Source organism: Momordica charantia (assembly GCF_013281855.1).
Source record: "Momordica charantia cultivar OHB3-1 chromosome 6 unlocalized genomic scaffold, Mcharantia_2.0 BLBB01000006.1, whole genome shotgun sequence".
Lineage (NCBI taxonomy): Eukaryota > Viridiplantae > Streptophyta > Magnoliopsida > Cucurbitales > Cucurbitaceae > Momordica > Momordica charantia.
The window spans coordinates 18,338,791-18,366,755 of NW_028275164.1; the positions used below are offsets into that span (position 1 = coordinate 18,338,791).

Here is a 27,965-nt window from a genome sequence, read left to right on the forward strand (position 1 = left end):
CGTGTCGACCTAATCAACATATCAATGAGGGAGAAAATAGTTTTTCCCCCTTGTCGAGGATACGACGAAATTTCGCAAGTAAACGTTGACCTCCAGTATCGAAGATGAAAGAGATAAATCCTGCAGAGGAATTCTAAAGCCAAGATAAACTGAGTAACCACCATAGCTGTGAAGAGTGAGTCCAGATTTGGATTTCTCGACTCAATCGCTTCATTTGTTTCGGTTCTTGAGGTGATGAACCCTGGTGATAGAGGCAAGGTAATTGAAATGCTTCCATGGCAGTTGAAGGGAAGGCGGTAACGGAGAGTGTGATGAAGGAAGAAGACGAAGTGGAAAGAAGAACGAAGATGGGAAACTGAAAGGAAATTGGAAGAAACTCCATAGATTTAGATTTGAATGTTATGTTCGATTGTTAATGGAAGAAGAGAAAATGGTGACTGCGTGACTGCTTTAATCCACCAAGTTAGAACTTTATGCCATGTGACCTATCTTCATAAATAACATTGGGATTTTAAATTTCTTATCTTCCATCTTTACAAATTCTTTGAATTCGTATTCCATTTCAATTTTGCCATTAGAGGTGAGAATTCAATTTTTCAAATAAGGGTAAAAATATTTTTTTCCTTATATTTAAAATTAAATCAAACACAAATAAAATTATGAATGTTAAAAGAGTGATTTAGCTTTAGAATTTCGTTGTACTGTAAATACAGAGGTGGGAGATTAGATTTTCTACTGGGAATAAAATAATGGTGTCAATTTTTTTTTTCAAATTATGTTGCCATGATTCTCTCGAAACTCATCTATTTACCAACTCTTCCACTAAATTTGTCATCTCTCATCTATTTCCCATGATTCTCTCTTCCATATAACTAAAAACTACTTTCAATTAATTCAGTTCCAATTTCAAGCTTGAATTTTAATTTAATATTTTATTAACATTTAATTTTGTATTTAATAGATTCGTAAATGTTAAAATATGTAGAATAAAACAAATCTCTACGAGACACAAAATTAAAATTTTAAAATTTAGCAACCTTTTTATCATAAAAATTGAAAACCTGAAATCTTTTAGACAGTTTGAAGGCCAGATAAACACAAAGCTTAAAATTTCGCACAATTTAACCCAAAAAAAGAAACAATAATAAAATTTAATCATTATTTTTTTTATTATTAAAAAAATAAAAGGAAACAAAAATCCCCTCTCCTCTTTTGTTAAACCCTACACAACGCACGAAGTTTCCTCCGGCATAAACCCTCCGTTTGAACTTTGAAGTTTGAACCGTCAAATCCCCACTTCTCTAAAACCTTCTGCCCAGCCATCACCAACGAATCTTAAACCCTAATTTTTGTTCCTCCAAAGATCGTTTCTCCTCCTCCAATGGAAGATTCCTCCAAATCAGGTGATCAAAAGACCCGATTCTACCACCCCTACCAAGACCTACACGTTCCGATCAGCAAGCTCTACGAGCTCCCGATCTCCCCGGAGCATCTGTTCTTGGAAGACGCGGCCAGACCCCACCGTTCTTGGGGCGAAAATCTCCAGTACTACACCGGAATTGGGTACTTGTCCGGCGCGCTTCTCGGCGGTGCCAAGGGTTCCGTCCAGGGCCTCAGGGCGGCGGAGCCCGGCGACACGATGAAGCTCCGACTCAATCGAGTCCTCAACTCCGGGGGCCAGGTCGGCCGGAGGGTCGGAAACTCACTTGGGATCGTTGGCTTGATTTTCGCAGGTTTGGAGAGCGGCGTTGTTCATATGAGAGGCACCGATGATGTATTGAATAGTATCGTCGCCGGATTGGGGACTGGTGCGCTTTATAAGGCGGCTTCGGGGCCAAGATCAGCAGCGATCGCCGGTGCCATTGGAGGGATTGCGGCTGCCGCTGCAGTTGCGGGCAAGCAGGCAGTGAAGAGATATGTGCCAATATAGAGCATAGCAAGTTACACAAATCTGTTTCTAACTCAAAGGGGACTTTGGTTGGTGAGGGTTTGGATGGTAAACAAAATTGAATTTCTAGAATTCTTGTTTCTTCATATTGTTACAGAGTTAGTTTATTCATGAATTGGTGAATATAGCATTATTAGGTCACTAATGGTCGTGTTATTTTAATTGTTATACAATCTGTTGACTTGCCACTTATTGATGCTCCGGATCAATGGAAATTTCCAATTTGTGTTTGATTTCTGAAGCCTTTACTATAAACAAAGTGCTTGAGTTGCACTTTGGTTTCCATTTTTCATTATATGTATTTGGAAAGGAGGTAGATATGCTGTTGTAGCCACAGAATTGGAGAAAATGCTGCTTAGAGGACGGAAAGTTTATGATGACATATTTCTGGGATATTTCAACTGAATCAATCAATAATGGTAATGATCTGTGGTAGCTGTCATTAGTTAATATCTGTGTTATCTGCTGAAAATGCAGCAAGTCTTCTAGTTATTGGAAACAACTGCATAGAAGTTGAAATGCCAAAACTCAAGTCGTCTTTCAAATCATCAATTTTCTTTACATCTGCAAGACTTGGAAGTCTCGTGTAATCTGATGGTTGGAGTAATTTTCAGAGCTAGAAATTATAGGTGGGACTGTTGCATGCACTATGTGAAAGGCATCTTGTCAATTTTCCATTTGGGTAAGCTTTACTTTCCTTTCTTTAGCAGACTTTCAAGTCATGAAGAAATATATGTATGGGTTGAATAAAATGTTTGATGTGTTTCAATGTTAATGCTGTAATTTCAATATGTACGTCACGGCTGCCCTGTTTTGACTTTGTTTTTTGACAGGATGTGTAGGGTCTTGATGCATTTATGTGTATAATTCTAGAGGGTTAATTTGACTTGAAATTTTTTATTTTTTTTTCTTTCTTTCTTTCTTCTTTCAGTACAACAAATGTAGAGATGGAGGATTAAATTGTTGAGCTATACTCATGTTGGTCACTTAAACAAGTCTTAATTCATTTGAACTACACCTAATTCCTTTGCAAGGCATTCTTGAATCTGCCATTAGAACATTTGAGTTTGTCTAAATTTGTACTTCTGAATCAACAAAATTACACCAATTTTTTAAACCATTCTCTTGACAAGCGCTACAAGCTCGAATTATCATCTGAGTCTATCTTAAATTATACTGGCCTATGTCAATCTCAAACTAAATTTATGCTACTAATTGGTTAATACTCGTCTCTTGTTGGTTACCATTAAAACGTTTGGCCAGAGTAGGAGAAATGTATAAATAAAGTTATTTTCTGTTTTTCATATACATGAAAGAGCGATCAAATTTTTTATTTGTTCATGTCTGTTCAGTCACAATTGCATCATTTGAAGCCAACTACACTACAATTATTACTTTTATAAAGTTTTGGTATATCTACCAATATCAGCCTTAGAATACGTGAGTTTATTATTATACTGTTATTTGGCTCTTACTCATACTGTTGTAGTCAAACATTTCTAAGTATGACATGGAATACGCATAAAGGGAACCTTGAAAATTGCCTAAATTTGATTACACTACCAAGGTCTAAAAAAACTAGAGTATCATCTTCAATGTATGCTCATTCTAATTCAAATCCTTACCACATTTAATTAATGTTAGCATGCAGAAATAAAATCTCATTTCTGGAACTTTCATACAAGTGAACGTAGAAAATTAACTAGTCTTAGATACAGCACTACCTCAAACAAGAACAAGTCGAAACTGACACCAAAACCGAAACCGAAACTGCAGATTGACAAAGTATAAATATTTCTGTGTTGCTTCCTCAAACTGCTCCTGAGCCCCAGATCGGCCCTCTGAAAACAGCAAAACGAGCAAGTTACTGGATTTAGCAAAGGCAAAATTGTCCAAGAAAACAACCACCAGAAATGGTAGTAATAAAGTGTACATTGTGGGCAAAATACTTGCATATACAATTCTTGGTTCATTTTATCTTTGTATCTTCAAATTCAATGCACTTGGTCAGATCATATCACAAAGCACCAAATTTTAGGCGTGCAGATTTATTGGTGTGTCCGAGATTTCTGTACTTAATAAACATTTTTCATGAATTGAGGTCAAGTGTGTTTGTAGCAAAAAGTAGAAACCATCGTCCTTTAAACAATCAAGACTAGCCAACCTGAGTAACATGTTAATGCATATCTATCTCTGACCAAAGAGTCGTGAGTTAGAACACTCATCTCACGTGTTGTACTCAAATAAAAAAAGTAAAAATAAAACAATCAAACTAAATATATGTTTGGGTCTAGGTGCCTAGTATCTTTACAATTTAGTCCTTATTGTATAAAATATTTCAATTTAGTCCTTATTGTATAAAATATTTCAATTTAGTCCTTATTGTATAAAATATTTCAATTTAGTCCCTTGTATTTCAAAGTTTTTCAATTATACCATTTTCATGGATGATTTTTTTTTTAATATCCAGCACCGACAAAGATCTCTTTCTTCCTCGTGACCGGGCCAGCTTGGAAGCGCGAGCTTGCACACACCTCAACTAATCTCACGGAACAACCGCCTGACCCCACTACATTTGGTTGCCTAGGTAACTTGTAGGATATTAAATCCTAAGTAGGTGGTAGTTTGAACCCATTCCTTCTAAGCCCTTTGCTATTTACATTGGTCCTTATTGACCACTAGACCACACCATGATGGCTTTTCCATGAATGAATATTAAAATTGGTTGATAATAAAGCTTACATGACATGGAGTTGGTAGAAAGACAAGGAATTCGACCACCTAAGAGAGGAAAAGTTGAAATTTCTTGATATAATCGAAAAATGTTAAAAAACAAGTGCGGACGAAATTGGGACTAAAATTATATATATGTTCAGCCAACAGTCAACTACAAAAGAGACTTATATTGTTGATTATTTTTCTAGTCAATTAGAAGTTTCACCTTCGGGTTCCAATTGAACTGCACCGGATTCCATCAGTCTCCATGTGATCACTCGTTTAAAGATTTGTGGAAAGCAACCTGAAATATCAAATGAAGAACAAATAAATTCAAGTACCACTCGTTTAAGGATTTGCCGCAAGTCTGCAAAAGGAAAACTTCTTCTTGAACCGAAATTCATATCTGAACAAAACAAAAGGGAGGTAGAAGTGAAAGGAAACAGAAGAGATCTCACAGAAGTTGATGTCTTCAGCAATTCTCTAATTGCCATCGTAGCATAAGACGATGCAGAGAGAGTAAAGCTCAACTTGAGAGCCATCTGAGGATCCTCACTACCTTCTCCATTCTCATTCTCGTCTGCGATATTCTTTTTACAGCACTCTGATTCTTCTGCTTCTGCGCAATTTGATTCATCCTTGGATTTATCCGTCACATTTTCTTCTTCCTTTGCGATTTCGACACGTTGAGACGTCACAAGGTTATCTAAATCACTCTGTGCCAGAGGCAAATTACGATCAAGATATGAGATCAATTCCCTGCCCAAACAACAGATTTAGTAGTCAAAAAAGAGTAGATATGTGCTAGGAATTAATGATTTAAACTAAAAGAAAGTACCACTCATAGTCCATTGGCCTCTGAAAAACTCTCCGGTAGCTTCCAGTCATACTGGTTATCGAGAATTCCCTGTGGAGGACATATATCATAAAGTATAACTGTAGAAAAAAAAGATTATCCAAATACTGCTTTCTAGAAGATGGATTGGTCTCATGAGAGTTTGAAACATACTTAACATTATGAACAGTCTCCGTCAAGCTAATTGAATCCTAAAATAGACATCAAAATCAGTTAAAAGGGCAGAAAATGAAGTCAGAAGTAACAATTAAAATGCTGCTACAAGGAAGAAGGATACAAAACAAGGTCCCACACTCCACTATCCTTGTGTCCAAAATTGAATAGCTTATGTAATTAAGATGGTGAGTCCCAGGGCATGCATTTATCAAAAGTCTTGTTATGCTTGAAATTTTACTTCACCCTCATTCCCCAAAAAGATAACCACAATTCAACAAGTAAAATAGTTACAGATTAACAATTTTTTATTTTTTGGGTCACTATTGTTGTACTGAAGATTGCTATTGGAAGCTATAAACTCTCCTAAGATATATTGAATTTGATGAAAATGAGCAAGTATGGACACAGGTAACATGATTATTTTGACTTTTCTTTCAATTTTCAGTGATAAGGTAATTTCATCCTAGTTGCTAATGCTAATTTAGGCCTATTTACCAAATAGAAATCACTCTCTGAGATAAGTTAGGCAAGAAATAGACCGAATTCTACATATTATTATGTCAAGTACTTAAATCCACGAGAAGAACAATTATAAAAAGCAACATAGCTAAAAAAACTAAGATATTCTGATAAAAAGGAAGATATTGAATACAAGTCGAGATTGATAAAGAACCTTAGTCGCCAAATCATGATAAACTTTAGCAATATCATTTGTGGGATAGATTACTCTTGACCTGTTCAAATAAATAGTAAATAATTAAATCACGCACGTAAACAACCATAAGACCAAAATAGATTTTCAACAGGCCATAAATCATTTCTACCCTCACCCAGGCAAGGGAAGAATAACATCATCAATTGTGAAAATTCCACTGAGGATATCCTCGGCAGTTACAGCCTGTCAGATGTTAAAAACAATGTTAATGTCAATCACATAGGTGGAGAAGAATAATCAGTTCTAACAATCTATCAGTTGGTCAAAACGCATAGAACCACAAACATACAGTCCATGTGATGATATTACAGTTTTGTGTACTAACAGAAACTTAATCTGGAAACTGGGAATGGCATATGGGATCCTGATTCTAACGAAATGCAAGTAATTTCATATAATTATTTTGACTTCTGACATCATCCATGCATGAAGAAAGTACAAAATCAAAGGATTGGAAGCATAGAACCAAACCATAAAATATTAGCCTTGATTACAAAGCACAGTGACTAATTTGAACGTGACTATTGATGCTAATAAACAGAGGCAAGAAGCAGGCAAGGATAAAGGAGAAAAAACTTAACTTTAAGGTATGCGTAACTTATTTTAAATTTATTCATAGAATTATTTCTCATATATATATAAAATATCTCCAAACAAATTGAACGATAAATATATACAAGATAAAATATCTCCGAACAAATTGAACCATAAGGCATATGCAGTGTTTTAAAATGCTAAAGGCTACCACATTCCTCTCGTAGAATCGTGGCAGAAGCCCATTTTTAGAAAAATATTGATGAAAAAATGTGAAATTATAATTTGACACAATGAGGCATCAGATGGCACAAGGGAGTATGCCAACTTAATAAAATAAGCACTAGCAAGCTAGAAAAATTAAATAGGGTGAGCAGGTTGAATACATTCTAAATCCAACTTGTCTATCTACCCCTTATTTTATCTGGCCGGTCTACTCCCTTGGAGTCTAACGTTACCATGTCATACTAAAATTATCACTATTTAGTCTAATCAGCATGCTACATTAAAATTTAAGTAACGATAATAACCACAAAGATTATTAGAACTAAAATTAAAAATATAGAAACATAATTAAAACTTTATAAAGTTCAGGGATTAAATCAATAGTGGGTAGATGCCCACCTAGCACTTTAAAAAATATTAGTGCACAAAAGGCAGTCACATACCTATTTCAATACATACCAGAAAAAGAAACCAGAAAAGTGGGCTTTTAATTTTACTAAAAGAGGAATAAATGTAGAAAATACGTGATGCTGATTTAACATGACAAATACCTGCACTTGCCACCGCTAGAGAAAAAAATGAATCTTACAATGCACTCGTATGAGGGAATAGGGATATTCAGATAGATTGCAGTGTTAATTAGTTGAAAGGTGCATCTTACTAATTCCTCAGACCAGCACAATGTCCATGTTAATGAATTGAAAGTTGTATATTGTATTAATTTTTCAAACCACGTGCATACAAATATGTATTTTTAGATACTAGACAGTAGTATTTTCAAACAAAATCTCTCAGGTCTTAGAAAAAGTTGATAAATAAAAGATCCTAGAAAATCTCTTTTTTTTTTTTTTTTTTTTGCAAATTGTATAAATCGCAAGGGCATTTGGTGTTCATCAATATAAAACTAACGGTATAAAAAGATTCAAAACCACCTAAAATGGACCAGGTCGGGACGAACTCAAATACCAGGCCCTGGCAGCAATAAGAAATAGTAAAAAAAAACTTTAGGAGCAGATTTTGTGTGTGTTGGGACAGAAGCCAACCTTCACTAGCTTATTTCTTTCTGTTGGAAGATCTAGCTTGCACATTTCCTCTAAATGACATGAATCATATGAATTAGTATCGCCACAGTCCTCATCTTCATATTCAGAAATTTGAACTGCAGGAGTTTCAGTGTGGTTTTCTTTACAGTATACCAAGTCTCCAACAACTACTTTGTCAATCCCTGTTACATGGTAGTGTAGTCACAGAAACTATGGCATAAATAGTTAACTACCTAAGATACCTTTTACAACGATGTTGATTATGAAGATTATCACAAGAAAATAATTAAGGAAGCAGACCGTATTTTTGCACTCTCATACTTGCTGCATGATTCCATAAATAGCTTTGGTAACTATGCACATACCTGAAAAGTTGGGAAAGTTTAGAAGGTGTAATTATAAATGTTTTCCAAAGACACCATCATTCACCCCTTAATCATCTATGATCTAAATAACGATCAAACATTGTTCTCCAGAAAGATCAATATGTTTTGAACATACAACTTGTAATATAACGTCACCTCGTTATTCAACTGAAAAATAATTTACTTTGAGAAGAACCAAATAACAACAATGAGGCAGGAGGAAGAAAATGAAAAAAAAAAAAAAAAACAGGGCCGGCACGACTCAACAAATTTCCAAATTATCATTCTCAAATCCATAAGGATGAGGCCTATGTCCTTGACCAGATGATCCTCAAACAATAAAAACTGGGATGAGTGAAGAGGCATTAGCATTTTACGTATCACGTCTTCTAACATAAAAATACCATGCTCCTCTCAAATGAAAAAGAACATGTTATCAATACAACAACTGCTAGCTCTGTTGTACTAGTACATTAAAAGCAGTGTTTTCAAGGCGCAAGGCGCACCTCAAGGTGGCAAGCCCTTTCATTGTCTTAAGGCAAGAAACGATAAAAAGACGAGGCCTGAGTTGCGAGATGCACTAAATAATATAATTAATAAATAATCTTTATAAGTAAAATAAATCAATATTCAATTCTAAAAATGTGAAATTTTAAAAAGAAAATAATATTGAAATAAAAATTAACTTAAACAATTCAGAAAAGTAGGCATAAAGAAGAAAATGTAGAGATAAATTGTATTTAAAATAAATGGTAAAAAAATAGTTCTCCGTCAGATAATTAAATGGAAACAGCAGTATTTATGGGAAAATGAAACTGCCATGTTGATTTAACATGCAGACATTTGTTTATAGAAAAATGAAGCCTCTTTATTGCTTCTAGAAAATGAGGCCCTCAAACTTCCCTTTCAAAAGTTTCTTCTTCCAAAAAGGCTTTTCTTCCTCAAATGCTTCTTCTTCGTGTTCTGGTTATTTTTTTCTTCTTTCTTCAACAGTTCAACTCTACCTACCATCTCTCCCTCCTTATCTCCTACTTTTCTCCTCTCTTTCTCTTCTTCTTTTCCTTACTTTTCCTTCTCCTTTTATTTTATTTTTTCCGTTTTGAAATGGGTTTTTCTTAAGTTCAACGAGGCGCGCCCAGGCGTGAGGAGGCGCGCCAAGGTGCTCGCCTTGGTACCTTTCAAGGCGCACCTAGGTGAAATCGCCTCGCCTCCCGCCTGAGGCGCTCGCCTGGGCACGCCTCGAAAACACTGGATAAAAGAAATTGAAAAGACGAAAACGAAATTCAAACCGAATAGAGCAGTAGAATCTTCAAAGAAATCTATGAACAAATTTCATCTGCGACCTTCGGGAAGGAGGAAAGAGGAGAGAGCATACTTACCTTCCATATTCCTATGTATTATGAAATTAAGGGATACATCCCAATCCAAGGGAGTTAAAAAAAGCTCTCTAATTGGATAACAAAGAAGCGATACTACGGTGGTGAAAGACCAAAAACCATTTACATCACAAAGCAAGCACTATGGCCAGTAGTTTGTTCTTTGTCTTGAAAGATCCTGTTATTCTTTTCCATCCATATATACCGTAGCAAACCTCAAACAAAATACATCCAGATGATTTTTTCCTCCTTGGCAAAAGGATGTCCCGAGAGAGAATAAGCTAAGAGGAGGCACATATCCATGGGAAGAACGGCAGACCATCCAAAAAGTGAGAATTTTATTCCATAACCTTCTAAAGAAGTTTCAAGTGACAAAGATGTGACCAAGGGATTCACTCCTGTACTTGCAAAGGACGCACCATTGAGGGGAGAAGTTCATATGTGACATCCTCCTTTGTAGCTTGTCGTGAGTGTTTAAGGCATTGAGGCATGTCCCCATAGAAAAAAATTTACCTTCTTTGTATAATGATCTTTCCAAATTGAGCTATACAGCGTTTGAGCTTCAGAATTCTTGGTGCCCTTTTGCAAGTCACAAAGGAGAGAGCTGGTAGAGAAGAGGTCAGAAGGTTCCAGACTCCAAATGGTCCACGAGCAGATGCTAAAGAGTGGGAATTAGTGTGTTTGTGACAATTGATAGGACCATATTTGGCATCAATCACTTTCTTCTCCATAGGGCAGATTCTTCAACATGATATCTCCATATCCATTTTGCAATGAGAGCCCTATTTTTATCTTTAATGCTATATAATCCAAGCCCTCCATCCTCCATGGGTTTGAGAACTTCATCCCAACTCACCAAGCTTAGACCTGCCTTGATGTTGTTACCTTTCCATAGGAAATTGCGCATGATCTTTTCTAGAACTTTAGCCACCTTAGATGAGATAAAAAAGATCGAAAGTAAATAGGAGGTTGGATAAACTCGCTTGTAAGAGGGTGAGCCTTTCACCTTTGGAGATAAGGGAGTTCCCCAATAACTAAGCTTTTTCCTCACCTTTTCCAGAACTGGATCCCATAAAGAGCTAGTATAATGTTTACAATTCAAGGGGAGACTCAGGTAAGTATTTGGCCATGCCTTTTGTACAGTCAAACCTTGCAGGCAATAAGTCTACATCGGAGTCCTCCAAATTAATTCCCATCAATTCTGTCTTTTGAAGATTGAGTTCAAACCTGATGCTTCTTCAAAGAGTCTAATGAAGCTGAACAGATTTGTTAGATGACTATCGTCCTGGTAGAAAATTGGATACTGTAGTCTTCAAATTGTAGATGATGAATCTCAAAAGGTTATTACCCACCGTAAAGCCTTTGATCATATTAGAAACCACTGCATGTGTTAGAATCCTACTGAAACAGTCAACAATTAGAACTAAAAGGAAAGGTGAGAGGGAGTCACCTTACCTTAGGCCCCTAAAGCACTCATCTTTCCTCTAGGTCTCTCGTTGATAATGATAGAGAAGTAGATAATATGCAACCTCTAATCCATCTCCTCCATCTTTGCCAAAGCCCTTAGCTTCCAAAATTCCATCAAGGAAATCCCAATCAACTTTGTCAAAAGGCCTTTTCAAAGTAACTTTATGAGCACACCTTTTTCTTTTGTCCACTTCCATTCATCAATATGTTTGTTTGCTATTAAGGAGGCATCTAGTATTTGCCTATCAGCCACAAAGGCAAACTGCTGGGCTACGATTTTGATTGGAAGAACCTTCTTTAGTCTCTTCAAAAGGACTCTAGCAATAATCTTGTACATGCAAGATATCAAACTAATGGGATGAAAGTCACCAACCAAACATGCATCAACATTCTACGGGATTAAACAAATGTAAGTCTCATTGAGCTTGGCGTTCACAATACCGTTCTTGAAAATATCTTGGAATACTCTCGTGATATCATCTTTGAGAATGTTCCAGGATTTTTTTATAGAATTCAGCTGTAAAACCGTCTGGACCTGGTGATTTGTTGGTACCCAAATATTTCAAAGCTTGCCAAACTTCAAATTCCGAGAAGGGAGATTCGAAAAGATCACATTGATGGGGGAGATAGGGTCCCAGTTCAAAGGGTGAGGAAAAACCTGGAATCTTCCTACTTGGAGCAGAGGCCTTCAAAAAAATATAAAAATTCTTGCTCAATATCAACATCTTCCATCAAGCTTTTGCCATCTCTGGATAGTCTTGTACAATATTAGTGAAAATAAGAGGGTCGGGATCTAGTGGGAGAAGACTGGGCACATCTAAATACATTACAAGCCACCTTTTCACAAAATGGTATTCTTAGAAACGGATGACAATTCCTCTCAAGAATTTCAAACAACTCACTTTCTTGCTCTACGACCACTTTCCAATGAGGAACTGAGCATTAAAGAATACTACTACGAACTTGGATGGTAACTGAGGATAAAGTAATGGGGCCTACCAAAGAGACACTTTCCAGGTAGGGATATGAACTCCTCCAAGAATGAAACCAGAATAGTTGTCATTCTCATAATTACATTACAAGCCTCCATATAATCCATCATCCATTGAGATATATGTGCTTATTCCAGAAATTCTCATATTGGCCCCTAATAAAAACCAACGTTTCAAGGTTCCACAGATCCAAGGTAGATTTCTAATTTTAGTCCAACCTCCATGAGAATTGAGAAAGAATATCCCCGCTTCAATGGTGTTAATCTGCTAGATTTTTCTAGATTTTTCCCTTTCACCATTTTCCTTTTCCATTCAGATATGCAATACTAAACATATTTGATTTTGTTGCCCCTGTAGCAACAAATCAATAGCCAGCTTTGTTTCTATTAGTAAGGTCAAGTTACCTAGCAGATGAAAATAGAAAGCAATGTAAACTGCGTCAATCAGTTCACTAATAGTATGCATCTCCACATTTCATTTGTCACAAAACCAGCATAGTCCACATCAAAACCAGCATAGTCCACATCAAGAAAACTAAAATTATTCAGACATAATTACTTACATCATTCTCAAAGTTCTAGGTATAGCTTTAAGTGCCTGCAAATAGTTCCCAGGACATTTCTTCAAACATTGAAGCTGTATCATTTAAAAGGGAATAATTATAACATTATTACATAAAATGCAAAACTTTTGAACATTGTATGTAGGAATCAATGATTGAGCGTATTTTATAAACTTACAATTGCCCTTTCAGCAACTAAATATCGTGGTAATTGCTTCAGCGTCCCGTCAATATCATTACTTTCTTTGTAGTAGTCTCTTGCCTTTGCAATTACATTAGTTTGTAATTAAAGAGTATGTTAAGAAAACAATTAACTAATAATTCAACTAAACCTGCAAGGAGAAAACATTGGGAGGAAGTAGACGAGTAGGGTGAGAATCTATCCTTGCATACAGAAAATAAAAGGATATCCCCTTCTCTTGGATCAAGAATCATACTGACAGCACCCTTCCACTCTCCTCTAAGAAGTGAAGCTCCAACAAGGTGAGTTGGTACAGAACCACTTCCGAAACGCTTGATTCAATGGCACACATTGCATCAGTTAGCAAAATATCCAGAATGCTTGTACGTTGAATTGCATCAATTAGCAAAAGATATTCACGTGCAGTGTATTTTTTTTATCTTATGTCTCACTTGGCTTATTATCCGTGCTGTTATCTAAACCTATCTAGTGTTTTGGTATCGTCTGTAGACAGCCCTAGTAGATGCGTAAAATCCAGGAATTTAATCTGTCCGGTGCTAATTCATATGCACAGGAAAAAATCAAGTGAAATTAAGAGAAAAATTAGGGATCCACTTGCCTAGCAGAAATGGTAATTAGGGAGAACCTGTTTTTATTACTTAAGGTATTCAAAATTGGAACTATAGTGGTGAAGATTACTATTAATTATGTTAGGAAAGGGAATCAAATTTAACACAAACACTCACATGCCTTCACTCCTATTAAGGCACAAAACGCACTGCAACCTACATGGAACTAGCAACAGGCACCTTAGTTGCATTTTGTCCACCGTGTTTAGGTTTTCTAACAAGGCTAACCAGTCAAATACTTATCACTTTTTCCAGACATGAACTATCCAAACAGCATTACACAAGTTTTTCCAAAATTTCATCAGAATCTGACAGATGGGGAGTGTCTCAAATTTCTAGCGCATGCTATCTGTTAGCACTAACATTTTCTTTACAATAAATCATTTCAATTATTTCATTGATGTATGAAATTTAGCACTACAACATTTGGAAAGAATGCTCCAGGGGCAAGGACTTATAAGACAAGAGGCACTAGTACGACTCGCCAACCAGCTTCCAGGACCAAAATCCTTAGTATAAATGATATATCTCCGAAGAGCCTCTGTTGATTAAAATAGTGTCACCTTAATTTATCCACATGCGCAAAACTCTTCCTTTTGAGGCTTCCAATGCTGAGATCTTCTCAACGATAAAGAGACCTTCCAATTGACAAGATTACATGCTCCCGTGTTTCTAACTCTCTTCCACAAGAAATATCTAATATTTTTTCCCCAATAGACTATCCACCTTAGAAGGATTTGGAAAATGGAGAGATCAAAAGTGGGGGATACTAAAGAGAACAACATTAGCAAGCGCAAGTCTTCAGCCGTTAGGAAGCACCATATTTCTCCAATTATACAGTTTATTGAAAATTTGTTCTTCCACTTCCACCAGCTTCAAAAAATACACGAAAAGGGGATTCCCTCCCAGAGGCGACCTATGGCACGCTGAAGGCCATTTACCATGAGAATACCTATGAATCCAAGACAGTCCCTCTATGCAAAAGCCATTAATATTTGAACAAGCTATGATGGGTTTGGACAAGAAGGTCAGAATCAAACCACACACCCCATCTATAACCTAAGATCAATAAGAATGGAGCAGGTTATCTATGAGCTGAGATATTAAATTAAAAAGAAGTACCTGTAAGCCAAAGTAATTAATAAAGCCATGCCTTCCTAGAGCTTCAGCAGATGCTTTGATGGCGTCTTCACTATCTGCTACAACTCCTCTGAGAAGATGCACGGTGGGTACGTAATTGAATCATTAAACTTTAAACATCAAATAACATACTACAATGTTTAAAACCTACTAAATGGATTTCAGTGACAAACTCACCGCAAGGTAATGGTAAACCTGTTACCTAGAAGCTGCCCAAGAAGAAGCCCTTCCTGGATATAGCTGGAAAACAAAGTATTGAGAAAACAAGCATGCATAAAAATTTTGAGATGTTTTGAAAGCATGAAAATCAATCGTTTAGTCTTACCTAAAGTTACCCAACTTGATACCAATCAACCGATCATTAAGAGCAGCTAATCTACTTGCGTGTTGTTTAAATACAGTAACCTGGAAAGGAAAGAAGTATTTTCCTTTCAATGTATAAGACCCAATTGCTCATAAACAAGTGAGAAAGTCTTCTCCGAAAAATTAAGGATGCCAAAAAAATGGAACAAATGACATTAAAATAAAATGCCCAAGCAAACAGAACAGATTTGACAAGGTCAGAATTTTTTACTTGCACCAGTACGCTGGCTTTGCTTATAGACAAAAGAAGAATTCCCTATCTTTTTATTTCAGAGTCTTGTTTCACATTGAAATAAAATAAAAATAAGACCTTCAATGAAACCAATTCATCCTATCTAAACATATTCTAGCTTGTAGCTACTTGGATATTCTCTTGGTTTTTCTTCTTTTCTTTTTTAAGGCATATTTTTACTTTCCAGTTTTGGAAATACGAATATTTTGAAGTGTGTTTTTCATCCTCCTAATACAAACTAAATATCTTAGGATCAGCATTTTCAAGGCGCAAGGCGCACCTCAAGGCGACAAGCCTTTAGATCGCCTTAAGGCGAGAGGCGATAAAAGGCGAGGCCTGAGTGAAGCAAGGTGCACCAAATAAAATAATAAATAAATAATTTTTATAAGTAAAATAAATCAATATTCAATTTTAAAAAATGTGAAAATTTTGAAAAGAAAATAATATTCAAATAAAAATGAACATAAATAATTCAGAAAAGTAGGCATAAAGAAGAAAAAGTAGAGATAAATTGTATTTAAAATAAATAATTAAAAAATAGTTCAATTGTATTTAAAATAAACAGTAAAAGCCAAATAATTAAATGGAAACAGCTGTATTTATGGGAAAACGAAACTGCCATATGACAGTTTAACATACAGATCATTTGTTTCTAGAAAAATGAAGCCTCTTTATTGCTTCTAGGAAATGAGGCCCTTCAAACGTTTCATCTTCTTGCACCGAAAAGAAAAAAAGGGTTTTCTTCTTCAACTATGCTTCTTCTTCATGTTCTGGATCTTTTTCTCTTCTTTCTTCAACGCTTCAACATTACCTACCATCTCTCCCTCCTCATCTCCTACTTTTCTCCTCTCTCTCTTCTTCTTTTTCTTACTCTTCCTTCTCCTTTCGTTTTTTTATTTTTTTAATTTTGAAGTGGGTTCTCCTTAAGTTCAACGAGGCGCTCGCCTTGCCATAAGGCAAGGACGCGCCCAGGCGCTAGGAAGCGCGCCAAGGTGAGCGCCCGATTGAAGGCTCTCGCCTTGGTACCTTTCAAGGCACACCTAGGTGAAATCGCCTCGCCTTTCGCCTGAGGCGCTCGCCTGGGTGCGCCTCGAAAACACTGTTTAGGATGAAATTTAGATGAACCTGAATTTGGAATGAATATCTAAGTTGTATTCAGCTTTGCCTTTCTAGTTTATTCAAGTGAGCTCAACACTTGCCCTTAATTGTGACTGGCCACCATCAATAAGAAACTAAGATTTTCAGTACTATAAAGGTCACAAGTTAGTGGAAATAACTTCAATCAATACAAGATCAACCACCACCTCCCTCCCCTCTCTTGGTTAAGCGTGATGATCATAAGAATGACCTCGTAATCATAGAAAATGGGCTTTTAATAGACCTTTTAATCTGGGTTTTGCCAGAGAAAGATGTTCTGAAACTGAAACCAATTCAGAATGTTAGCACGCTATGGAGCCCTTAATAAAATTTGTTCTTGAGTCAATCTTCTCAGTGTTTATTGTCTCGGTGCTCTTGGCTTTACATTTGAAAAATTGCATATAAAATCATTTTTACCTACCGGACTATCTATACGGTGGTATCAGGGCAGATTCACAAATTTTGGGAATTTGTCCCCTCTTTCATGATAAGGGAAAAGTACTTTGGCACTCGTTTTCTTGCTATAGTATTATGTAGGGCATTTGGCAAGAGAGAAATAATATAATTTTTAGAGGGATTAAGAGGTCTTGGGAGGAGATTTTGTTTCTCGCTAGATTTAATGCCTCAAAGATTTTTTACAATTAACAATCAAGAGTTATTTTTTTGGCCTTTTTGGATTGGAGCACTTTTTATTTGGACTCTAGTCTTATATTTTGGCTCTTTTGTTGGATGTCTTTTTGTATATTCTTTTATTTTCTTTATGAAAGAAAACAATTCCAGCCACTTTCTATCATTTGATTAAACTTGTCCTATCCATTCTCTAATTATTTTGGACATCAATTTATTAATTCCCCCCCTCATAAATTAGTATTAGTTTATGTAAACAAGTGTTTTTTTTTTTTTTTGATAAGAAACATATAAGGGATATATTAACCGAAGCCCAAAAAATGAAAAAGACAACCTAATGGCGGAGGCTGAGAAAACCCAAACCCTCCCCAAAGGACTATACAATCATGGCTTTCCAATTTCGCATAATCAAAAGAAGACTGTAATTACAAAAAACCTTCTTGTGATAGAAGCCCACCAAGAAGTCGTATGCTTGATATTCTCAAAAAAAGAATCTAAAAAAAACAAATTTATCATAAAAAATTATGCTATTTCTTTCCCACTATAGAAGCCAAAGGATTGCCCTTGTTGCACAATTTCAAAGGACAAAGGCTTTGCCTTTGAGGGCATTTCCACCGAAACCTTCAGCAATGAAATCATCAATATACCGAGGGAGACATAAAGAGAAATCCAGGAGAGAAGCCACATAAACCCAAGCTTGAGATGCAAAGGTGCAATGCATGAAAAGATGATCTAAAATTTTCTGAATTCTGCCAACATAAACTACAAAAATCAGGGGACAATGTCCAATAGGGGAGATTCTTCTGAATTTTCTCCGTCGTGTTTGTACCCTGATAGAAGAGAGTCCACTGAATGCAACCTCTTATCAGAAAGATGGTAGAGCCTGTGAAACAAAAGACTAAAAGGTTTATCTCCCACCCAAGTATCCTCCCAGAAATAGGTATTATGGCCCTCCCCCAAAGAAGAACATAGGAACTGAGAGAAGGAGGGAAGACACAAAGCAATAGCCTTCCAAGGATTGTTATTGTTTACCTTAGCACCACCTGCCGAGACCTACTCAAAAGGATGCGGCCCATACTTGCTCACTATAATCCTTCGCCACAAGGTGCTAGGTTAATGGAAGAAACGCCACAACCATTTAGCCAAGAACGCCTCATTTCTAAGCCTCAACTTTCTGATGCCCAAACCCCCCATATCCAAATGCTTCACCACAGAATGCCAACTAACAAGATGAGACCCACCTCCCTCCTCCACCCCTTCTCTGAGAAAATCCCTCATAATCTTTTCTATGCTCTCACTAACAGCCACAGCGATCCTGAAAAGGGACAAAATATAGGTCGGAATGCCCCTAAGAACGGACTGAATCAGAGTGAGTCTCCTCCCTTTAGAAAAAAAAGGCTTTCTTCTACAAGGAAAGACGTTTATGACACTTTTCAAGTACCGGCGACCAAAAACTAGCACTCTTAGGATTATGGCCCAAGGGGAGACCAAGGTAAGAGGATGGCAAACCACTCACTTCGCACCCCACCTGAGACACCCAAGCGCTAAGCTTACCAGGATCACAGTTAACCCCCAAGATGGAGCTCTTACCTCTGTTAATCTTAAGGCCTGAAATGGATTCGAAGAAGCCCAGAAGACCGTTCAGATTCGAAAACGAGCTATCCTTCCCAGAACAAAAGAAAATAGTGTCGTCTGCAAACTGAAGATGAGAAAGACAGACCTTCTCCCTTCCCACTTCAACGGCTAGTATATTTTATATTATTATTAATTATATTAAGATTCCAATTCCTATATGTTTAGGAATTATTGAATTATAAATAGGTTATTAGGTTTGTATCAAGTAATTAATTTTTTCAAGGAAATCATATTTGTTATTCTTCCTATTTTCTCTCCTCCCCTGAAAGTCAATATGATATCAAGATATCACTACCTTAGAAGGCTTGAGGATTGAAAGATAATAGATGGGGATGCTGTTAAGAACGGATTGAGCCAATGTAAGGCAACCTGATGTAGTCAGTAGCTGTTGAATAGCTTTTACCATGTAATTACCCTTAGTTTTAGCTTATGTTTAGTTAGCTTTTCAGTTTACTGCACAGTAACAGTAGTTACTGTTGTCAAGTGTTCTCTAAATAGGTTTCAACTTCATTAATAAAGGATTCATTGAAATATTATCAAACTTCGTGTGCAAGACTGCATCAAATTGGTATCAGAGCATCCCGATTTTCTAGGTTGTATGGCGGGAAAGAAGTCGATCAACATTGATGACTCTTCTCTCGTCAATAAAGAAGTGGAGCAAGCCTCCATTCTCTCGCCACGATCATCAACCGCACGCTTGCTGTCGGATGAAGGAGAGGTGAAACTATCCAGCAAGATGTCGGCGAGATTAAACCAATTTGGGAGATCATCCATGACAAGCTCGAAGAAATGAGCGTACAGCAATCTACGATTAGAACTCCTCAAAATTCTGCAAGATTGGATCAAGAAATGTGGATGGAGGATCAAAGGACTAATTACCTGCAAGAGAGGTACCATACACCACCAAGAAGAGTCCAAGAAGTCAATCGGAGACCAAGAAACCTCCAAGAACAGCACCTTGTGCAGCCTAGAAGGTACCAAGATTATGTTCTTGAACCAAGAATGCTCCAAGAACCACGAGCTGTCCGGCAAGACTTCAACCAAAATCTTGGAGTTTGTATGCCAAGAAGGTACCAAGAAGGTTCAAGCAACAATGTTGGAGTTTGTACGAATTTTAACAAATTAGTTTCATTCAAGACTGAGGTATTTTGCCACCAAACTCCAAACAACAGCCATGAAATTTTTCTTTCTTTCTTATTTTACAAAACTCCCAACTAGAGAAAAAAACCCAAGTGATACCTTAACCAAGATGGGAAGATTTTGCCACCAAAAGAGTGAAGACACTTCAAATGATTTCATAAGACCAATGAAAATTTCAGAGGATGCAAGAGGTAACTCAATTTTGCCTCAAGTTGATGCCTTCGATGATGATTTCAAAAATTGTGGAATCCAAAACTCTTCTCAGATTGAGGCAATTGAACAAAAGGATGAGTTTTTTCTTAATTTTGACAATTATTTTGATGGGGAAGAAGAGGTTTATAAAGAATTTCACAAGAATTGTCGAGATGAGCCAATGAAAAGGGAGAATCTTTTACCGGCTTCTGATTTTTTCCAAAGAAAACTCCCTTCGATAAGTTCAAATAACATAGAAGATGAATTTCTTTTGAGTTTTGCTGATTATTTTGATGAAGGAGATGAAGATTCTCCAATTGAACTTTAAGACATAGGCTACAAGAAAAGGCAAGAAAGCTCTTCCTTCCAAGTAGACTTCAAGAATGTAGATCCAAGAAGGAGAAAGATTCAATGTGTGGGAAAGTTGAGAACCAAACTCATTCGGCCAATTCAATTTCTAGTTATTCCAAGAAAATTTTAAGAAGTATTGGAATGAAGAAGAAAGTGGGTAGTTTTGAGAAGGATACCGTGAAAAAGAATGTTGAAAATTTGGAAGACTTTTGTCTCAACAAACTACTGCATCAAAATTTATTGGGATTTAATTCAGTTTGGTCACTTTATCATTCTTTTGATGAGTTAAAAAGGGCATTTTCGATCAGAGTATTCTTGAACCACAAGAAGAAGTGAGTTTCTATTTTGAGGATTGTTCACAACCTTCTAACTCTACTGCTTTTAAACTCGAGGATGAGTTTTATCTTTTGGGTCGGGGAAATTGATGTAGTCAGTAGCTGTTAAATAGCTTTTACCATGTAATTACCCTTAGTTTTAGCTTATGTTTAGTTAGCTTTTCAGTTTACTGCTGTTATCAAGTGTTCTATAAATAGGCTTCAGCTTCATTAATAAAGGATTCATTGAAATATTATCAAACTTTGTGTGCAAGACTGCATCACGACCTCTTTCGAGAGCATCATATAGCTCCATTTTTTAAGATACTTGTGCATCTTATCCACCATCGGATCCCAAAAGCCAGCAGACTTATGATTACCTCCTAGGGGAAAGCACAAATAAGTGAAGGGAAAGGATTCTAACTTGCACCCCAAGGTAGAAGCCCAAAGTTTGGTCTCATCAAGGCTACAATTTAAGCCTATCAAAGCCGTCTTGGTCACATTTAAAGAAAGCCCCGACACCAACAGAAAAAGGTGATCAGTCCCCACCAATTTTGTAAGATCTGTGATGATGTTCGGCTTATCCATTTCTGCTATAAGGGAACATTATAAGAGGCTTCACAATATGGAGCAATGCCATTGAAGTCACTCACCTTCAATATGCCGACGATGTTCTAATTTTCAGTTCTTTCTCATCTCGTCTTATAACTGTTCCTATGTCATGAGTGAGTTCAAGACGCAGTTGCTAGGGTTTCTCAAATCAAGACATTTGCTTGGTTCGGCTCAACCGGTTTGGTTCATTTGGTTCGATTCATCTAGTCTGGTTCAATTCGGCTTGGTTCATCCAATTCAGGTTTTGTTTGGTCTATTTCATTCCGGTTCGGTCTATTTCATCTAGTTCAGGTTCAGTTCGGTTCGTATTGGTCCGGTTTGCTCTGGTTTGGCTTCGGTTCGGCTTTGTCTCACTCATCTTGTTTCAACCTAATTCTGTTTGTTTCCTTCTAGATTCGGCCTTTTGTTTAGCTCAGTGCAATCCATACTAAAGTTATGGCCGAGAAGAAATCAATGGTGACATCTGAGATGATTCTTGGACTTGGAGGTAATTGACGAGGGAGGAGAGGACTTTCTAAACGTATTTAAAAAAAAAAAAGATATAAATAAATAAATAAGGCAAATCGCCTCACTTCAACGAGACGATCACCTTGCCTCAGGCGAAAGGCGCACCTCGCACGAAGGCAAGCGTCCGGTTGAAGGAGCTCACCTTGGCACCTTGCAAGGCGCACCTGGGCGAAATCATCTCGTCTCTCGCATGAGGGTAGCGCCCGAGTGCGCCTCGAAATCACTAACTAAAAGAGAGCCCAAACCAAAAGACCTTGTCTCTCCAGCAATGGTGGGGAAGAATCATTAGAAAAACACAAAAGCAAGCAAAAAAAATGGTAAGAAATAATTACCCTTTGAGTTGAGATGGAGCGCTTATCCTTTGTGCCAGAAAAACCAAAAGACCTTGTCTGCAAAGAAAACTAGAATGAGGAAGAACAATAATTACTGCAACCAAGACTAGCCTAAACTATATTCCGAACTCAAAATGAAGCGAGTGTAATATCACAAACAAAATTTTCTTTTTACACATGCACAATTACATAATCATGAAAAAATATACATATGCTCAAAGAGTTGGAGATAGTGAATCGAGCTGTCCACAAGGGAACTTCATCCTCTCCTAGTGATCCCAATCCACCCAAAAGGTGATGAACTAGGAGTTCACAAAAAGTTTATCCATGTTGTAAATAACAGGAAGGAAAAATAAAAATAATAAAAAGATCTCTGAAGAAGGTTGGTGAAATGGCGTATATTAGATTGAGAAATAAGATAAGACTAAGAGTATGCATACCTGGATGCCAAGCATCTTTCCTATAAGTCCCAATGCCTCTTGCGTGTCCTTGTTCTCCTTGTAAAGATGAAACCTAGAATATTTATTGATATCCAGATAGATAGAACCATAAATTAGGAAATTTATTCAACTATGTGCATAACATGGAACGAAAAAGAACAAAACAAGTTCTAGAAAACAAAAAAAAAAAACAAAAAAAGTAAGCCTAACGGATTTCAAATCCAAAGTTGACTCTCATATCTTGTTAAAAACAAATTGAAGGTTGACTCACTAGATTGATGCAATGTAATGGTACAAATTTTTGTTTTTGTAGGAAACAATATAACAATATTTCAATCAGTTAAAAAAAAAGAACAACCTTCCAATTAGAAAAAAGATCAGAAAACTGATAAGCATTTACACCAAGATAAAGCAAAGGTACAAAGTTGCCAAGAGTTTAAAAAAATTTTGGCATAAATGTTATGTTGGCGACAAAATCTTGGGAAATACACTAGAATCTGTAGGGCTGAGCATCAATTGTTGATTGGTCGAGGTCGGTTTTTTGCCAAAACCGTCGTCGAAAACAAACCTTTTTAGAAAAATGACTTTGTATTTTCTTTTTTTTCTTTTTTTCACCTCGATCGGTCAGTCGGTTTTGAGGAGTTTATTGCTACCGATCAACGTTCTAAAATTTCAGAACCGACCACCAATCGAACACTATGTGAAACCAACGGACCAACCTTGGTTTGGTCAGTTTCAGTAAGTTGGCTCGATTTTTCGGATCCATTTTCTCACCCATAATAATCTGTGAGAATTGAGTTCGGTGTCTATTCAATTCCTATAGTTTCAAAAAAACAATTTAGTCCTGAAGTTTAGAAAATGGTCCTGAGCTTATTTACTGTTAGTTGACCTAACAAAAAAATGACATGGCAATTAATAGGTGAATGACTTTACACACTTTCAAATGAGTCAAAAAAAAAAAAAAAACTGATGTGGCATTATCTCTCCACCTTCCTATCTTTCTTCCCTTCTCCTCTCATTTTTGGGAGTTGCTACCATTATTTGCTACTATTGTCACTGGCGTCCAAAACGAACTAGCCGCCATCTAAAAGACTAGATCTGGTCTTCTCCGTTCCAAACCAGCCAGACCAAATCAGGAACAAAAGGTATAAAATGAAGTGATCCAAGTCTAGACACTAGATTTGGAAACTTTAGAGACCACATAGACACCAAACTCAAACTTCAAGGACCAAAAGCATATTTTGCTCCATAATCTTTATCATGAAAGATATAAATTTTCCGTATTTAAGTCCATTCATGTATGGTACCACTCTACCAGCAATCAATTTAGAAGTTAAAGACCTAAGCAAAAAATATAAAACTTTTCTTATAGAATGGACGATTTTATCAAATGCCCCGAAGGGACTTATAGAAAGGGATGATAAAACAATGAAAAAGCAGGCAAGAAGCTTTAGGCATCCACAAAAGAAGCATAATCACTAGAAAGTAAAAAACCCCTTACTTGAGAAACTTGCCAACATGTTCAGGCCAGTTGTCTGAACCTCTACTGTCAAAGGGCTTATCGCCTCTTTCTTTCCGTTTATTTGAGGATCGACCTCGGTTATTCTGCACTCCTGAATCTACCCTCACCCGAACACATTTTGATGAAGAATCTGGTCCATCAATAGTATCGGTGACAAGGAACTTAAATTTCTTAAAGAAATTGTGGATAGCCTGAAAACCTCGAATTTAAAGAGTAAATTATATGGTGATGAGAAAGGAAAGGAAAGGGTTTCTTTTTATTCATTGAATTTGACTAAATGATGAGATAAATTACCCATTTGAGCAAAAAAAACTTACAAATTTTAAAAAATATATCTATCCTACAATGATTAGTTTTAGCCAAACTAAACCAATATACTAGGAAATCAGCTAAAAGAACAAAGAAAGAAGATTTGCCCGCACTGATTGTTACTTGGAATGAAGAAGCTCAAGATGGACTCAGAAAATAAATGTACAAATACATTAACAAAGTCTTAGAGCGAACCGTCCGGTGGGTTTTATCCGTATCTGGGGAAAAAATAATAGGTGCAATACTGTCATCGGCACCAGAATTGATTTGCTTGAGAAAAGCTTCTAAAATCTCCGCATCAGAGTCACCAGCAAGAGATCTAAACAATTCAATTTCAGAAGCATAACTGTCACTTGTATTCTGGACTGTCGTTGGTCTGCTCTCATCAACAATCTGAATGCCTCAAAATAATTAAAATGATCACACACGCACGCAAAAGAGGAAAAAATCAATATTCAAGGCCTGTAATGGAAACACTGAGAATTTAACTTCACCACCTCTGGAGGAGCATCCAATGACGTCAAATGAACAACATTTCCATCTCTATCAACTTCATTCACAATGAAGTCAGAATACCTATATCAAAACCAAGGTGGAAAATTTTACAATGATGGGATTCTAAAAGTCAAAAAATAATAATAGTAATAATAAAGTAATAAAGAAAAATCTTCCCTCCCTTCAGACCTTGTGAGATTATGGCTTAAATGATACTCTTAGTATTAGATATTAACGTTCCTACAGCAAACTAACAGCTCATTGCTTCATCTTCTCACTCAAAGAATAGAAAGAGAACAAATACCTGGTGCTATACAATAGGAAACATTTCTATTGTTCTTAGTATTTTTTTTTATTCTTTTTTTTGGAGAGGAAACATTAATTTCCTTCAAGGGGGAGAACCAGGACCAAAAACACTCACAAAAAACTCTTCCAACTAGAGCAAAGAATATTTCCATGGTGCCAGTTATCTTGACTAATTCATAACAGTGATTAGTAAGTGAAGTAACCCCTCCGCTCATATATTCGGATTGTGTAACCGGTTCAGAAGAAGTATTTCAATTTTCCGTAAATTAACTTCAATTTCTTTACAATCAAGCAGATAGTAGAAAATTTGTAGCAAGAGCAGACACAGGACCCCCTGAAAGATAAGCTGAGACCTTTGCTTAAGAATGCCGCGAAAGCCAGGGAGCGCAGAAATGTAACTGACTATCCCAACATCCGATTCGCCTATGGTTTTCGTCGCCATGACTGTAATCGAAGAAGATTTATTGGTGCATTTGGTAGTGGCGAAAGTGAAATAGTTACAAAGAAAGTAGGGTTTTAAGGCACAGAAGTACGCTGCCCCCGGCCGGTGCCACAACATCTCAAGGGTTTTTCGGGGGGTTTTTTTTTTTCTCTTTTCTTGGTTTACTGTAGATTGTAGTGTACTTTTTTTTCTGTTTTTTTTTTCTTTTTTTGTTTTTGGGCCAAATAGTCCTTTTCTCATAGCACGATTGATTCGTACCACTTTTGAAGTGATATTTTCTATTTTTTTCCGTTGACATCACCTTGAATACCAAATGATCATCTCTACTCCTCCTCTAACTTTCTTGTATATTATCTCTCTTTTTGTTGAGTTTTTCGTGGGATATGATACTAAACTAACCTTTTGTAGCATCGCAGTGGAATCCACGAAAACCAAATCGCGGTCGAAGATCAATAACGAACGGAAAAATCTCACGATTCACCACCTGAATTCTTCAAGTGGTAAAGAATTTTGAGACAACAAGACTCTAGGTTCTTTCTATATGTTTTCTAAGAATCTCTCTCGATTTCTAGGAGTAACTCTCACCCCTCGTATGACACACACCCAATGAGAGACAGTGGAGAGATTTTAGGGGGAGGAGCAGTTACATAACTGCTCCTTCATTTTCAAATTCAAATTTATTTGAATTTTGGATTTTATTAAATTCTACATCTCCCACTCGCACATAATGTACTTTCATTATGGGCGGACTATACAAAAAAAAACTATGTCCCATCTTCATATGGGGCTCCAAAAGCAGGAAACACATTCCACATCAAAAATTAACAGGTCGTGTGACCATTATACTTTAATTTCGAGAACGAGTCACTTTACAACTATTAAGTATGTAAAGTAACTTGAATAAGTGAGTAGAGTCAGTATGAAGTGCCCTAGAGTCATTTAGTCACATTTATTACAACTAATGATCTCTTTTGAAATATTAATTTCATATATGTGTGTATTCACAATTATATTACAAAAATATAATTGGTTGACGTGTGAATACACTATAATGTGACACTTGAAATGATTTTTCCTTTCCTAAAAGATTTCCATTCCCAAACAATTGCTTTCTAGGTGTGTCCCATTAGATAGAATCATTCATGACCATTAGCAACCTCCCTTAGAAAGCTAATATTGCAATAGAACTTCCAAATTTTAGCTAAAAAGGTCATAAGGGTATTTGTGGAGATTTCTTAATCTCACAGGTCTCACACAACAAGAAGTAGAGATTAATTAACTTCTGCTACCCTTGGTGGTCAAATTGTGCACACGTGGTATGAAACACGTGTTACAGTATTTTACTCTATCTCGTTAGAGTGTATGTCTCAACTAAATACTGTACAGATGATAGATTAGATATACTCAATATCTAACTTGAGCCCATAACTCTACCTTAATAATTTATCAATTAATGATAACAAGACTTCCATATGGCATTCAAAGACAGTTTAAGGTGAATAATGGAATTTGTCACATTCGATCATAATATGATCTCATCTTGATCACATATCAAGGCAATATCTCATTTTAAGCTAGCACTTGCTCTCATATTTTATTGTACTACTACAACAATAAAATTGCTTTAAATTATCTCGTTTCTAACTGACACGCAAGTCATAGAAGCGATTGCTCGTGTGTGAGAGCCAATCTACTATTCAACATACTTCTCATTAAATGTACTAAACATTTTTGTGTGCATGCATAATGAAGTACAAAACTTTATTCCATAGTTTTAAAAAACACAATACAATTTGTTCAAAAATACAAACTTAAAGTCTTCGCAATTGTAAAGATTTAATGTGGCTATTAAATACATCTTTAGGAATAGACTTAGTAAAGGGGTCCGCAACAATGTTGCTCGTTAATATATATTGCACATTTACTTCCTTTTGTGCAATCATATCTCTAACAAATTTATTTTTGATATCTATGTGCTTTGTCTTAGAGTGATTTTTTATTCTTCGTGAAAGCTATAGCACCATGACTATCACAGTTTACCATTACTGAGTCAGGCACACTTTCTTTAAATCCCAAATGACTTAAGAATATCTTAAGTCATACTG

At 36.4% G+C, this 27,965-nt stretch overlaps 1 protein-coding gene and 1 pseudogene across 1 annotated transcript; one reads left to right on the forward strand and one right to left on the reverse strand.

Annotated features, from left to right (window-relative positions):
- The first annotated feature begins 1,200 nt into the window (after nucleotides 1-1,200).
- On the forward strand, nucleotides 1,201-2,181 carry LOC148210844 (mitochondrial import inner membrane translocase subunit TIM23-2 pseudogene; annotated as a pseudogene).
- A 1,337-nt stretch (nucleotides 2,182-3,518) lies between these two features.
- Nucleotides 3,519-26,005, reverse strand: LOC111025594 (Pseudouridine synthase family protein). Its single transcript, XM_088124946.1, has 21 exons — nucleotides 25,772-26,005; nucleotides 25,115-25,193; nucleotides 24,813-25,010; nucleotides 24,288-24,499; nucleotides 22,787-22,859; nucleotides 22,347-22,403; nucleotides 15,230-15,309; nucleotides 15,082-15,144; nucleotides 14,887-14,974; nucleotides 13,364-13,467; nucleotides 13,133-13,235; nucleotides 12,955-13,028; nucleotides 8,493-8,557; nucleotides 8,193-8,374; nucleotides 6,506-6,573; nucleotides 6,349-6,409; nucleotides 5,673-5,710; nucleotides 5,502-5,570; nucleotides 5,122-5,422; nucleotides 4,890-4,967; nucleotides 3,519-3,789 (listed from the first exon to the last, which is right to left on the reverse strand). The coding sequence occupies exons 1-20, from the start codon at nucleotides 25,975-25,977 to the stop codon at nucleotides 4,938-4,940; spliced, it is 2,151 nt and encodes a 716-aa protein (XP_087981072.1). The 5' UTR covers nucleotides 25,978-26,005; the 3' UTR covers nucleotides 3,519-3,789; nucleotides 4,890-4,937.
- Nucleotides 26,006-27,965: the final 1,960 nt, after the last annotated feature.

Excerpts from the sequence above, each read along its gene's own strand:
- LOC111025594 (XM_088124946.1), bottom strand. The coding sequence starts at position 25,977 with ATGTTGTGGCACCGGCCGGGGGCAGCGTACTTCTGTGCCTTAAAACCC. Across the intron at positions 25,011-25,114 it reads CATTGGATGCTCCTCCAGAG|ATTGTTGATGAGAGCAGACC; the intron begins GTGGTGAAGTTA and ends TGAGGCATTCAG. Across the intron at positions 24,500-24,812 it reads CGGATAAAACCCACCGGACG|GCTATCCACAATTTCTTTAA; the intron begins GTTCGCTCTAAG and ends CGAGGTTTTCAG.